General features: G+C 45.8%; 1 protein-coding gene across 1 annotated transcript; it reads left to right on the top strand.

The window, feature by feature from the left end:
• The first annotated feature begins 374 nt into the window (after positions 1 to 374).
• KLF11 (Kruppel like factor 11) lies at positions 375 to 13,641 on the top strand. Its single transcript, XM_044418264.1, has 4 exons — positions 375 to 592; positions 6,283 to 6,543; positions 7,551 to 8,523; positions 9,635 to 13,641. The coding sequence occupies exons 1-4, from the start codon at positions 548 to 550 to the stop codon at positions 9,928 to 9,930; spliced, it is 1,575 nt and encodes a 524-aa protein (XP_044274199.1). The 5' UTR covers positions 375 to 547; the 3' UTR covers positions 9,931 to 13,641.
• The last annotated feature ends 1,910 nt before the right edge of the window (positions 13,642 to 15,551 follow it).

Genomic DNA, 15,551 nt, shown 5'->3' with positions numbered 1-15,551 from the left:
CGCGTCCTCTCCACAGACACACCCCCAGTCCTCCCCCCGCCTTCTCGTCCGGGCATTCCCTGGCTGGCGGCCGCCGCCGCCGCTGCTCGCTGACAGGCAGCCGCCCCGCCCTTCCCTGTCCCTGCCTGGCTCCGCCTTCGCTCTCTCCTCGCGCCGACCTTTCCCCTAGTTTCCAGAGGGTGGTTCGGCGCGGCCACCGCCACGGAACGTGCCCACGAGGGGCCTTTCCTGCTCGCAGCCTGGCTGCACGAGGCAATCACGCCGCCCGAGGGAGCTCATTGGTCGGCGAAGGGGCAGCTCGGGCTGTGATTGGTGAGGCGCTCCTTCCCTTCCCCTTTCGTTCTCTCCTCCCCTGCTCCCCGCCCACCCCCCGTTCCAGCTGCTTTTGCTGTATGGAGTGTTTTGGTGTGTTTCCCTCTGTGTTTTGGCTGCTCGCCTCCCTCGAAGGAGGGGGCGGGAGAGAGGCAGGCAGGCGGCGGCGGCGGCGCTTCTGGCGATTGCTGTTGCTGGCTTTGTCACATCGCTGCTGCCTGCGGGAGCTTTCACCATGCACACCTCGCCTTGCGCCGATGAGATGGGAGATGCCCCTTCTGTGAGTACCACTTGCTGCACGGTGCGAGGTGACAGAGGCGAGGGAAGGGAAGGAAGGGGGGAGAGAGGGGCAAAGCAGAGACCCCCGCCTCCCCTGTCAGCTCCTAGGGCTGAAATAGGCTGACTTGATTCCTCCCCACTCCTTTCCTTCTGATCCTTTTCGCATCACTTTCTACGGTGCAAGATACTTGGGGTACAGAGGTGCGGGGGAAGGGGAGAAACACTGATGAACAATGGTGGGTGCGTGGAGAATCAGAGCAAATGGATCACTTGGCTATTCATCTGTTCGATGCAAATATCAATGAAACGGCGAGACGCCAAGGTGATGGGCGCGTTTGATGCGCGCGTGCTTTATTTGTGGCGTTGGACTACAGCTTTCCTAACCTGCTGTGGGTTAGGTAGAGCAGGAATGATCAGTCTAACAAAGCCAGTTCATGCGATTCCTTTCCCTGGTCTGTCTAGGGCGCGTGTGGGTGGCTCTTCGAACTTAGCTGGACTTGGTGACGTTTATGTTTGCGAATGATAACTTAATACTGTTCTCCTAGCCTTAAACTTGCTTCTGAGCTCGGAGAGATGGACAAGCATAGAGTGTATGATGCAGTGGGCATTTCTCATTCTTGCACCCAATGTTATGCATTCTCCTCAAGGAAAGTCCTAATGAGTTCAATTAGACGGACTTACTCGGAAGAGTGCAATGCATAGAACTGTAGGTTTATTTGCCCTGGGAGTAATGCCTTACCCCATGGGTAGTGCCCACTGACGCACACAAAATGTACTTCACGATGAGTAATCGCAGCGAATTGTGATCCACCGTTGCCTGGAAATGACATGTATTCGCGCCCTGCAGATTGTTAGTGCAAGAGGGATACTGCCTCGCTCAAGCTAGGTGTCGATCTCATAGATGGTCGTGTTTGGGGAGGAGGTAACCTCCACATTTTGTGGGTGGGGTTCTTTGTTAACTTTGTCATTTTTTGATCCTTGCTGAGAGAGTCGTGCCCCTCTTCCTGCAATCCTTGCCTTCCAATCAGGGAGGGAAACTACCACGCCTCGCTTAGCAGTGCTTCCCAGCAGTGGCTCTGCTAGAGACCACCACCCACTTGCTCACATGGCTATTTTGATGCATGACGTCGCCCCACTCTTCCCCCCCACCCCAGAGCTATATTTGGAGTGGGTGGTTGCTCTGGATCCCTTGAGGTGAAGAGAAAGCCTTCCAACCCCTTCCCTCCCTTTAGAAGGTGGTGCTTCACCTCCTCCTAACCAATTGACAGGGACTTCGTAATTTTGCTCATCTGCATGTCAGCCCCTCACCCCCCCTTTTTTTCTTGTTTAAGCAAAGTAACAAAGCTGGAAAATAAAGCACCGAGCAGTATAGGGCAGGAATGGATGTAAACAGTCGCCCCTCCACGTTTGATAACGTTTTTGTTACCTCAGGAGAGCGAGTTGGTGGGAAATTTCCCATCTTTGTGTGGCTGCAGACTCGCAGCCGTTTCTTGCGTTGAGTGCCAGCTCATCCGGTTTGCCTCTGCAGTGTCTGGGTGGAAGGAGGTGATTTAAGGACAGGCTGCCAGGCTAAGTTATGCTGGTGCGTGTCTGTCTGGAAGTCAGCCTCTGCTTCTTAAACCTGCGCGCTCTCTCCCCCCACCCCTTTGTAAGCTTATTAAATCTATTGTGGACTTCATGCAACACAAGTAAATCTAAAATGTTCTTTAAATGTTTCTCTCTGAATCATTTGAGCCTTCGAATAAGCTCTTCTTACGTTTCAAAGCCCACCCCAGTACTTTTTATTCATTTAAAACGAGTTTTCTTTTGACTCCAAAAAAAATAATTCTCAGGAGTTGCAAGCAAATGTTGAAGTCGTCCTCCCTTTAAGTGTTTCCATTCTTTGATATTTTAGAATTTATTACATAAATATTATTTAAATGCTAATTATTAGCACAGTCAGAGTTGGTACTTTTGATCATCCTATGGATTAAATAAAAAGCAGATGCAAAGAACCCTTTTATTATTTAGATAAGTTTCAAGTCTGATGATTTTACTCTTCTTCCCCTCTAAACCTGCTCAGTTTGCTAAGTGTCTGTGAACCTGCAATGCCAAGTCATTGGGTTAGCTGGAAATTTCATATTAGTTTCATCATATGGAAAGTATGTTGGCATCATTTTATATGAACCAAATTAACAATTTGGAGCCAACGTGGTCTACATCTATACAGTTAAGTTCTCTCTTTGCAACCTTTAATATGTGCACAAGCTTAATTTGTTGCAATTGGATTACTTGTGTGTAGCTGGGGGTTGAATAGAACCCAGTATTGTTTAGTAATATTTGCAGGTGATACATTTTATATGTATTTGTGTGTGTGTGTGTGTGAGAGAGAGAGAGGGGGGGGGGGGGGGGGGGGGGGGGGGAGGGAGAGCTAGCTGTGAACTACTGTCCAAGAGGAAGATTTTACTTTCCTTGTGCATATAGGCTCCTCATTGGCTGCTGTGAAAATTTTGCATGTGTGCTGAATAGAGAACTGAAGCATGTGCAAAATATGGGGTTCTAGATTAAGTTGTGATGTGAGGAGTTTGTAATAATTTATCACAGGAAGCTGCTAAGGTCAACAAAAACTAGTAATACAAGCCCAAACTCCAGACTATTGTTTGTAAAAAGACGGTGACATACCTGTTGCTATAGCTGTACAGTAAAACACACAAAATCCCATTGTTTTCAGCAACCTTGAACATGCTCAACTGTGCTGTGTGGCCAGCATTTGCTTTTTCCAACAAATGGTCCAGTGATGTTCACCGGTTTTCAAGCAGAAGTTAAGCAATACTGAGCATGCTTAGAGAAACATCCGTCAATTCACAGCATTTTCCAGGCAGTATGGCTGGTTAGGGAACGCTTGGAGTTGTGGGACTTTTGCTGTCTGAGGGTGCATAGGATTGTGCCTTAGGGGTTTTGCTTGGGCTGAGCTGCACCCCACGCCCACTTCCCCAGGCAAATGGACTTGGCTGGGGCCTCCCTTCCCCATCTCCCTTCCCATTGCCCAAGCAAGGCCTCACTGGTCAAGCCAATTCTAAACTGCTGACTTGGTCCTTGTATTGGACCAGTCCTCCTCCTTGTCACCAAGAGAGAACTCTGCTCTGCTGGTGTTGCAAAATGTCTCAGTGCAGGTGCACATTACTCTCCTTTGCAAGCACATCCAGATTGTCCACCCTCCCACAACTGTGTTGTGCCCCACTGCAACTAGCCAGTCACATTGCTCCCCTGCTCTTGGGCTTCACCCCACCATAGCTAATGAGTTGACTGAGCCTGCCTTCTCTTCTCCCCCTTCCTGCCCTGCCCACCATTTTACAGCTGAGGCACTGCAAGCCCCCCCGCCCCCCCGGCTCTTTTTTCCTGGAGCCCAGATCACAGCAACCAGCCCACTGCACAAGCAAACAACAAGGTAAAGCTAGAGAGCCCCTGCTGTGAGTTTCCAGCTGCTGGGGGGGGGGGTGAAAGAGCTAGGTGGAGAGCCACACCTGAGGTGGTTGTGGGATGCCAGTGGGATGCCTCAGTAGGCACTGAGGAAGACTGAAATTGACCCAGGGCTGTTGTAACAGCATTATGGGCCCCGGGGAAAAACAGTGTACTGGGGCCCCTATGACAACTACTCACAGGAATAAAAATGTAAAAATGAAGGGTTAACATACACAGATTAGTATGGGGCCCATGGGCAAGTGCCCATCAGGCCCATGCGTTAAGACAGCCCTGAATTGACCCTTATCTGGAGGTAATCACAGGGTGTCCTTGTGCAACTCATTGAGCAGAAGAGGGGCATGTAAGTGAATGCGCATCTCACACAGTGTAACGCACTGCAGGGGGAGCGACTGAATGCTCACCCAGCCCACCTTACAGCTGTCATATCTGCTAATGTCTGTAAGAAAATCTGATGCATCAAACCAAATGGTAAGTTGTTTTAGTTCACTGTTCTGGGCTCTGACCAACAGCCAATTCTCCAATCAGTGGAGCAGTGCTAAGATCCTTTTAACAGGGGTTTCAGGGATCAGATGTGGAGGTCTTTGACTGAAAGGCGATACTACAGCTTCTTCTGGTTATGGGGGCAGACATCAGCAGTCTGCTGATCAGGACTTTGATCTATATTGTTGTGGGCAACCATAACAGGCCTGAACCCCAAAAAGCCAGGCCTGGGTCTCCAACTCTTTAAAAAGTTTCTTTCACTTGGCATTAAAGTCTAGTTGCTTACAACAGAACTTGAGGCAGTATTCCCCTGGCCCTGACAGTCTGCTTTCATGAAGCTAAGGAGTCTCTCCCTCTCTGATATAAAGATGGGACAAGAAATATGCACGGTGCACATCTGCAGCCTTGAACGTCCCTTATCAGGCATTACTTCTGAAGACAAGAGGCAGTAACAAGCCTATGCTTTGATGTCAGACAGATAGGAACCGTGGCTGTCCAGTCAGGAACACACCTGACTACCTCACAACACTTCATTATTTCTTAGCACCTGTGTAAACACTATTACTCCTGTTACCATATCTTTTAATTGTATAGAATGCTGTACGCATGCACGGAATGCATTAAGTTTGTTATCTATAAAAGCTAGCCACTTCTTTTGTCCTGTGGTTCAGACTGTTTCTGAGGGGGATTCTGCTTTTTTCTCTGAGCCCAGCTGATTGGGATCCTGCTTTGCAGAAGTTCCTGCTGTGCAGAGTTAAGAGGCTTGCTGCTTAATGTTATGGAAGTCTAGCTTGCTTGGTTGGCATTATTGCAATAATAAATAATCTCTGTCTTAGTAAACCAGGAGTCGGCATATCACTCTCTTGAAATCTAAAAAAAAACAAAACAAAACCCTACTGCCCCCGGCCAGGGCAACACAGCATCTTGTGTCTGTCCAGATATTTGACCTACAACTTCAATCATCCATCACCATTGACTAAGCCAGATAGGGCTGTTGGGAGTTATAAGTCAAAACCTTGATAGGTTGGAACAGTGGGTCCAAATCGACAAAATGAAAGTTAATAGGGACAAATGCCAAATTCTGCACCCAGAAAATGAAGTATGTAGTTGACAAGATACCTGACTCACTAATCCTGCAAGCAAAAAGGATGTAAGTGATTTTTGGGGTGATTGTAAGTCCAGTTGAATATGAGTGAGTGATGTGAAGTGGCTGCAAAAAAGGCAAATGCTATTTTGGGCTGCATGTTTAGGCTTGAGAAGAGACGACGGAGGGAAGATACAATGGCACATTTCAAGTACTCAAAAGGTGGCCACACAAAGGAGGGCCTGGGTCTCTTCTCAATCTTTCCACAGGGTAGGACACCCTGTAATTTGAAAATTGGGCCCAAATTACAGAAAACCAGAGTCTAGCTGTACATCAGGAGGAACTTCCTGACTGATAGAGCAGTACAGCAGTGGAACCAACTTCCTAGGGAGGTTGTGGGCTATCCAACACTGGAGGCATTCAGGATGCAGTTGGACAGTCTTCTGCCAGGAATGTTTTAACCCGGAGTCCTGCACTGAGAAGGGATTGACCCAATGGCCTTCTTAGCCCCTTCCAACTCTACTTTTCTGTGATTCTAAAACATCTGGAGGGCAGGGGCCACAGTTGTCCATCCCTGGTCCATATACTGAGTTTACAAGCAGACAATGAGTATGCCTTACCTGTGGTATCTGATCGACTAACAGTGATGGCTTGTTTATCTCTAGGTTGACTTTGTGGACATCTGTGAATCCATTCATGAACGGCAGCGTCATGACAGCGAAAGGTCTACTTGTAGCACCCTGGAACAGAACGACATAGAAGCAGCTGAGGCTCTTGTTTGCATGAGCTCCTGGGGTCAAAGGTCACAGAAAGGTGATCTGTTAAAGATAAGGCCTCTTACACCTGTCTCAGATTCAGGTGACTTCACAATGCACGCTGAACCCACCTCTGAGTTGCCCAAGGATTTTAACTTTTTATCTACACTGGTAAGGAGACATAAACAAACACACCCTGAAACAAAATCAGTATGTGTGGGATAAATAGAAATGTGCAAGCAGAAAGAAATAAAGAGGTCCCCATTTAATCTATGACTAGTGCTTCATTTATTTGGCTTCAGATATTCTTGTTGTGGTTGGTGGTGTCAGTAGTAAGCCATCAGAAGTAGTATGTTTCTTCTGATATTGGCCACACACTTCTTTTTGAGTACAGTACTTCCTGTTTAGCCAGTGATACGCTTCAGATTATTGTGACTCTTTGGATCGCATCTGCCTGTATCATTTCCTCTTAATTGAGTCAGAGCAGCAACACTGACAGTGTGCAGTTACAGCTGTAATGTGGGGAACACTAACTGGGTGCTTGGGCAATTCGTACCACTTGTGAAGTGGCGAGGTTGCTCCATGTAAGCCAAAGAGCTGTGTGCTGAAGCTCTGCACCTCAGCATTCAGCTGGTCTTTCAGGATTGGCAGTAATCCAGCACAGGAACATTTGCAGGCACTGTTTCTCCCCCACTGCACTTGATTCAACTTGTGGGAAGTGGCCTGATACCGAGTCAGAACCTTGGTCCATCTAGGCCATTCTTGTTGACATTGACCAGTGGTGGCTCTTCATGGTGTCAGGCAGATGTGTTTAGCCAGCCCTGCCCAGAGCTGCTGGGGATCCAACCTGCAACCCTTTTGCATGCAAAGCAGGTGCTTTGTCAGAGTGCCAGCTTCCCTCCCATCCTGTCCCCTCCACATTGGGCTGTAATTCTAGATGAGCCTGGAATGCAGAAGCAATTTTCTTACAAGATATTCAGAACGAGCTGCATTTAAATGGGCAGCTATATTGTTGTACACTTATGCTTTGGAAATGCCTAGTTGGGGATTCGAATGAGAGAGCGCTGGTTGTGAGTGAAGTAGGTATCGGTGCTGGGGCATTACCCGACCTAATGCTTGTAGTGTGTTATATTTGTATGCTAATACTTTCCCTTTTTATTATTCATTTCCTTATGTAGTGTATGACACCACCATATAGTCCAGATTTTGTTGAGCCTTCTCCAACAACAGCACTACTGTCATCACAAACCACTTACTCCAAATCTAGGACAATCAAGGCTAACCCATCTGCCTGTGTGGTCACTCCCTCAGGTTGTGCTCTCACTGCAGCCCAGCCATCTGGCTTGCACGTGGAGAGTCAGCCTAGCCACAAGCGAGCAAGAGCTGAGCAACCTGTTCCTCAGCTTTGCAGAGCCATGGCAACCAGCGTGATCCGTCACACAGGTGACTCACACATTCCTAGTGTGCAGCCAGTCTCAGGCATCAGCGGTTCTCCAGACCAGCACCAGGCACAAGGCCTGCGACATTCCAGAGTTTTGGAGGACGGTGATATGGCAGACAACTCAACCTACAATGCTTCCCCAGCCCATGGGTCTCATTTGCACAACTCGAGCTGCTCAAGAGCTGCCAGTCAAGGACACGAACTGCTGAAGCAGGCTTCACAGCAGACTTCTTTCCCAAAGGACTCTGAAAATGATGCACAGCAAAAGGCCACCCCGCTTCTGCCCACCCCGCTTTCCAGTCCCCAGGTGATCTGCCAGATGATCCCTTTGGATGGACACAGAGGGGTGGTCCCCGCCTTCCTAAAGCCCTCGACTCAGACTGCAGCAACGGTCAAGCCCATCTTACCGCACTCAGCCCCACTTTCCCAGCCTGTGCTCATGGGACCATCCATGCCACAGGGGACTGTTATGCTGGTCCTTCCTCAGGCTGCAGTTGCCCAGGCGTCGCCCTGCCAACAACCAGTGATGTCTGTTGGGAATACTAAGTTATTGCCTCTGGCACCTGCTCCAGTTTTCATTGCTTCTGGTCAAAGCAGTGCACCTTTAGTGGACTTTTCCCGGAGACGGAATTATGTTTGCAACTTTCCAGGCTGCAGGAAAACATACTTTAAAAGTTCTCACCTGAAAGCCCATCTGCGAACTCATACTGGTATGTATAGAGGTGAATAAGGGTGATATGGTATTTAATGGCCATATGCCAACATAACTGAACATTTGGATTTTAGAACTGTGAAAATATGACTGGGGAGCAGGAATGAGTGAGGAATTTGCTTCATTGCGCGCACCCCCATTTATCCGGTTTATACTTCTTGGAACTGGATGCAGACTTGAATGCAATTTGGGGTCAGAAAGTTTAAGCTTTATCAAGCTTGTGATGAATTCTTTGAAGCAAACATGCTGGTGCACACGTCCAGCTATCATGATGAGGCCAGCGTTGGGGCATGTGAGTATTCCCCTGAGGGGAAAACAGCATGTACAGTGAAGCCAGTTCCCACCAGATGTGGCAGCTGAGCCGATGTTGCAGGGGATGGTCCTGACCCAGATGTCCCTTGGCTCATGGAGGACTGGATGGGTGGTCACTCATACTTCCGTTCTTGGCTAGTTTGCTTTAGAGAAATATGCTCAAAGAGGAAGATATTTTCATAAAATTAATCATAATATGTCAGTTTCTTTACTTTTGGTGGCAGAAAAGACTAGTTATTAATTATTCATTATAAAGACTATAATCAGTTGACAAAATGCTTGATTTGATATGTTGCGGACAAATGAGATTGTCTTAATCTCTATTTACTTAACTAAATGTTGCACCTTTTTCTTCATACAGGATACTTCTGACTTCTGTTGGGCAGATAAGGTGCCATTAGCAATTGAATGAATGAATTTTTTAAATAAGTAAATGGCAGGCATGGGGCCCCAATCTGGATCAGGCCCTGGTAATGGCTGGTGAGGGTTTCATTAGCCCTTTTGCGTTGGCAGAAAAGCTCCAGTTTGTGACAGTGGATGCTTCTTTCCCAGGCAGATGACTGCAGCAGCAGAGAAACAATGGTTAAAGACCCTCTAACACATATCCAATACAGAGCTACTTCTGAAGTGCTGTGCGTGCAGTTGTCTTTATATTTTGTTCCTTAATTCACAAAATCCGGCTGTGGGAGGAGCCAGTCTCAAGCAAGGGAGAGTTCATTTGCGCAACACTTTGTAGTGTTTGTTGGTAAAGTCAGCTCCTTTACTTCGTCTGTTTTCATTCTCTGCCCTCTTTGCAGGAGAAAAACCTTTCACTTGTAGCTGGGAAGGTTGTGATAAAAAGTTTGCCCGTTCAGATGAACTGTCCCGCCACCGCAGAACTCACACAGGGGAGAAGAAGTTTGCCTGTCCAGTCTGTGACCGCCGCTTCATGCGTAGTGATCACCTGACAAAGCATGCTCGTCGTCACATGACCACCAAGAAAGTTCCCAGCTGGCAGACAGAGGTTGGCAAACTGAACAGGATCGCCACAATGGAGAAGCCAAGGAGCGAGAGTGCTTTGGGCATGCTTCTGCCCATGTTGTCGTCAGGCTAAACAGGCCTCTCTGTGGAAACAAACGCTTTGAGAGGAACCTCCCAAAAAACAGCTTTGACTGATTTTTTTTTTTAAATTCCTGTGAGTTATGCTTTTATACCATGGAGGGGAGAAAACTGTAGAAGTCTTCTGCCCTCCACCTCTTCACTTTAAGCCCTACTTAAATGTTGAGTTATATTTTATTTCTCCTATCCTTTCCCCCTGCCCCTCCAAAATTTTGGGGAATTTACCAGCACTTCAGGAAAGCAAAAACTAAAAAAGGGTGGGGTGCGTGGCAGATAGATTGGCAAGGGATTGTTTTTTGCAAACATGTATCGAGTAACAGTGGTGGATAGAAAGTGAAACAGGGTGTTTTTCCCCCATTTTATACTATTTTTCTATATATCTTATATTTGTTCAGCTGCAGCCTGATCTTGAAGTCACACTTTGAGAGGTGAGTTATGCAAGATCAGTGTAAACCTTTGGAATACGCTTTTTTGCTGAATGCAGCCCAACCTGGTTTTAGGGTATCATGTACAAATCCACTGGAGAATTGCCTGCCATGTCGTCATGGTTTAGAGCAAAGGCCTTTTCTCCTATGTCTCAAAATAGGTGCCTAGGCATTCTGTGGCAGACTGATGCATACAGCTAGTTGAGTCTTTCTTACTGAGATACGGGCCGCATGCAGCACTGCTAAGAAGTCCTTGCCTGTGTAGTAAGTCCACATGGCCAACTGCACCATCACCCTAGGTGCCCTTCCATATGTATGTAGCAGCTGCTGTTAGTCAGGGATTCTTGGCTTGCAAATACTAGTGCCTGTGATACCAGCTGAGTGAAGCTCCTGTATGGGCTCCGGTTAAGTGCTGAGACTGCATGTGATCCCTGTTGCATCTAAATTGGCTCTTGGATACACAGTTCCAGAACACCGGTTGCTAGTTTGACTAGAGTTGGGCAAGAATCTATTTTGGACATTTGGATCTATTTTGAAATAAAGGAGTGGCTTATTAGAGTACCCCGTGTTTATAAATTGCAACATCAGAAATGTTCTTTATAATTTTGACCTTCGTGGTGATGACTCAACAGGGTTGTGGGCTGCATATCTGTCTGTCAACAATACAATCCTGCCAGCATTAAAAACCTTCACATCCTGTTGCCTTCGGTGGGAAAGTTAAGCACATCCTTAAATATGACCCTCTGAATTTAATGGTGAGGAAGCACCTAACTTTGGTTGAACATTTTCTGTAAGCATCCTTACTCATCAAGCACATAGTCCAACTGCATTGATCCATTGTGATGGCCAAAATAAAGGGGCGTGGAATTATGGCTTGAGGTCAAAGCTGAAAATGCACTGCCTGTGTGATTGTCTTTATATCATCCATTTGGAGACCTTTTAACATACCCACAAAAAGCTTAATGAATTCTCACTTAAGTGTTTGAGGGAGGACAACCAATGCGAACTGTGTAACATTCCATATTTTGCATGTATTCAGTTGGAGCTCTAGGTCAAATCCAACACTACCACTTGTATAATGGTACTTTCCTACCCTCCCTGCAATCTGTTGTGAAGGACTGGTAGATTTTGGGAAGTCTGCGGGAGCGCGGGATGCTGCTCTGTCAGTAGAAAATACCTTCTGACTTATAATACTTGTGCTTTTAAAATTGGAAGCATCCATAACACTTGTGGGATACTGCAGACTAAACATAAACACAGTTCTGTTTTCTTTTCAAATTGCCCATACATTTCACAGCTTTAGAACAAAAACCTTTATATAAAAAAATACTGCAGGTCTTGTTTCATTGTCCAGAGTACATTAAGTAAGTAAAATAAACTGATGGCAATTGTAGAGCTGCTCTCTGTTGGCTTTTGGAGAGCACGATGAGAGAAGTAAACTAAGGGATACAGGTGAGTCATTCAGCTACCTTCTCAGTTTGCTAAATTTTGCATAAATATAATTATGCTGAGAAATTAGTTTCTAATGCTTGATTATGTGAATGCATGGGTGTATTATGCGTGTGGTATAATATCTGACATTCCATTAGCATCTGAAAATAGATAGATCCCATGATTATTCTATCAACCAGATGCATTCACTATTAAGAAAAGGTTGCAGTGCATTCATGTATTTATTTTGGATCCATCTGAAAATATTTCCACTGATGTGAGTTTCCTGGAAATAGATTTGGAGTAAGTAGTTTGAAAATTGCAGCTGAGAACTCTTAATTTTAAAAAGTTTCACCGATGTGCATGCCATCAGTTGCCAAATAATGCTTTGGCAGTGGTGGTGTGTAGGGCTGCTGACATTTTTACTGGCTCCATTTCAGCTTCTCTCCTAGTAGCCTATTCTACAGAAACTTAGGTAGGGAAGCAACCTTCAGAAGCTAAATGTCTGCAAGGCAGGTTGCTACTCAAGGTGCAGAAAATTTGCCAGGGATACAAATTTGTGGTTTGCTAGTCTGCAGATCCACTTTTGTCAGGATGCCTATCCTAAACATTTGCCATCTGCCCGCTTAGTATTGAATTGGAAGGCATGAGCTTTTATGGAGGTGATCATGACAGCAGCAGGCGCCATATCTTTAAAAAGTAGTGGTTGTCATAGATAGATAAAGTAAACATTGTCTTAAGTTGATCAGAATCTTTCAACCTGGCCTTCATTGCCTGTTCAACCAGCTGTAAGCAGGTTTCCACTGACGTGTTTCAGTCAGGCTGTCCTACTTTGTGACCTGCCAGATCCACTGCTGCTCCAGCCACCTATTTTGGCTCGCCAGGTGCTCAAGAACCTTCCTGTTTTGCTGTGTCCAACACAGCAAGAATAGCATGTTCCCTGAACCCTTGGCAGACAGTCAAATGTGGGTCAAGGGCAGCATTTGAAGGATCACTAAACATGCAGTCCTGTACGTATTTAGGCTGAAAAATGCATTTCTACGCCCAGCATTCCCACGCAGAATGAAGTTCTAGGATTGGGCCATAGTTTATGTAAGCATGGGGTGTTACAGGAACTGCACCCCAGCATATGTTGTTTAATTTTCTTCTGCCATACATGATGAATTTTACTTGCTTTGGCAAGTGCATGCAAACGTAGAGGATAAGCACCCCCTCACACACAGCCAATTTAATAGATACAAAGAGTTATGCCCACTTTATGCGCAGCTAATTGAACAGAAGTGAGTATGACACCCATGCAGTGTTAAAGAGCTTGTGAGAAGAGTAGTTAAACATGCAATCCTGTGCTAGTTCAGACTGTAAAACATGCCTACACCTCCCAGCATGCCCCAGCCAGTCATGCTGGAAGATGCAGGCCTTTTTTCCTGCCTAAACATGCATGTGACTGCTCCTTCAATGTCATCAATGCAGTGCATATACTAGATTCCAGCAGCATGGTTAGTTTGGAACCACCGCCTCTACCCCATTTTCTGTCCAGCATGCAGGCAGGAGTCTGCTTTCTTCTGGTGCAATTCCACTGAAATTCATCAAAATTACCTGATTTTACTTGTATGATTGGGAGCCTTTTCAAAAAGTTTCCAAATATCTGATTGTGATTATAAACTGACTTAAGATTATGGGAACTTTTGTTTGGTGTAGTAAAATATCGTGCCTAATATTTTATATGAATAAACCTTTCTGTTCATCATTTATTGTGAAATCCCTGTATTTGTGTGTATATGCAAATATTGTTTGTATTTCTCTAAGGGCTGCATTGTAATTTCTCTTCTAGTAAAGTGGACATTTGCGTATACAGGTTTGCTGTAATTTTTCTCCCTTCCTGCCTCTTACTAGAAAGCACTAAGAGCAGCCATTTCCACTGGTAATACTGATAATTTAGCACGTGTACACTGCACAGCGTTTTTAAAGCGTGTCTCCTAATATTACTTCTGTATTACTAACCTTGTTGCAAATAGGGAGGCTAAGAGAGCGGCTTGGCTTGCCCAAGAGCAGTGCAGCATAACGATTTCTCTTGCATGTATGCTTGCAGTTAAGGATTGGAACGCATTTACAGATCTGCAGTACACAGTATTGCAAGGACAACCTCTAGAGCCTGCCAGGTGGAGACCACAGTTTCCATAATCACTGTCCATTGACCATGCTGGCTGGGGCTGATGGGAGTTTCAGTCCAAACTATTTAGTGGGGGATATATACACAAGGTTGTCTTCCTTTGCAGTAGTGTGTACTACGAAGTCTCTAGAAAACAAATTAACCTACCCTACATAAACTACTGAGTCTTGGGATCTGCATGATGTGGCTGCTTTCCAGGCTCTCTGCTCCAGTCTTTCATCTCCAGTCCGTTAGCTTCTGTCCTCTCTCCTTAGCAGCCATGCTAATCTACCTATCTAACCCAACTTCTAGGCAGAGTTTACTAATTTACGGATAGATGGCACTGCCACCTACTTCCTAAACATTAGGGGCTGTTTCACCCCCTTTCCAGTCCGATAGTCGTGGGCTTCTGAATCTCAAGCAGCTCTGCTTCCTTCACCCTGGCTATCCACCCCCCACTGCCCTGCATCCTTCTGCTGCAATTGCCATAGGTACTTTACTGGCTGAATGGTCAAATTTAGTTCCCACCACCTTTCCTAAGGCGGGATCTCTTTCCCCACCCCTTAGATAAACTACTGAGTCCCTCTCCGAAAGATAGCTTGATTTGTTAAAGCAACAAAGTGAGTAAAATTGTCACCACAAAGCCACCGAACAGCCAGCTTCAGTTGCAAAACTTGTTTCCCACTGAACTGGCTCTGTCTGACAGTACGGAGTGTGTGCGTCATGGAAACTGCTCACCAGAGGTTTATTAAAGCCCTGTTGCAAAAGCTTTGCATTCCAAGAAAGGTCCATCTCTAACTCATGTCTCAGATTTTACTCAGTTGCCTCCAAAATGCTGTATACTGTCTTAGAGCATTCCCGAAAGAACTGCTTCTTGAGCAGTCTATGACGTGTGTTGCTGCTCCAGGTTGCTTCCTTCCCCCAAACCTTTCTTATAGCCATTCTTCTAAAGTTGGTCAGATTGCCAAGAGATTGTTTATGGCGCAAACACACTTAGGAAAACGTGGGTGAGAGCAAGCAACTTCTATAAAAACAAAAATGTAGAAGATACTAATACCTGTTTCACTAAGTTGCTAGAGTAAGAGTCAAAACATTAACATTTCCATAGTGTGAGGAAGTGCAATCCCCACAGAACGGTAGGGTTTCGTGAGCACATTTTCTCAAAGCTACCCAAGACTATTTCAAAGGGATCCTGGAAAAGGAATAGTTTAGCTTGCAGGAGCTTCAGGGGATGAATGGGCAACTTTAGGATGCAAATTTAGAAGGATGGCTGGACCATTAAACTGAAAATAAATAATCAGGCAGGTAAGGAAAGCTTCATAGGGAGCTAATTGATCCCTGAACCAGGTGATTTCCAGGCAAAAGCAATAGGTGATAATTACTGGATTAGATAGGTAATCCATATATTTTAGCACTGACAAAGCAAGCATGCAATTGCATCTGGATGACTCTGCAGAGGAGTTAGAATATCCAAAAAAGCGAGCATGCTTCCCTAGTGCAGTGTCTAAAGTTCCTGCATAGTACAGGCAGCCAGTCTGAATGTTGGGCAATCAAAAACTCTTAAGAGCAACAGATCAGCCATATTTAGTTTCTCAAGCATCAAGCACTTAA

This window comes from Varanus komodoensis, unplaced genomic scaffold (genome assembly GCF_004798865.1).
Source record: "Varanus komodoensis strain SLA01 unplaced genomic scaffold, ASM479886v1 scaffold10, whole genome shotgun sequence".
Classification (NCBI taxonomy): domain Eukaryota; kingdom Metazoa; phylum Chordata; class Lepidosauria; order Squamata; family Varanidae; genus Varanus; species Varanus komodoensis.
This window is presented reverse-complemented; position numbering and strand designations above follow the sequence as displayed.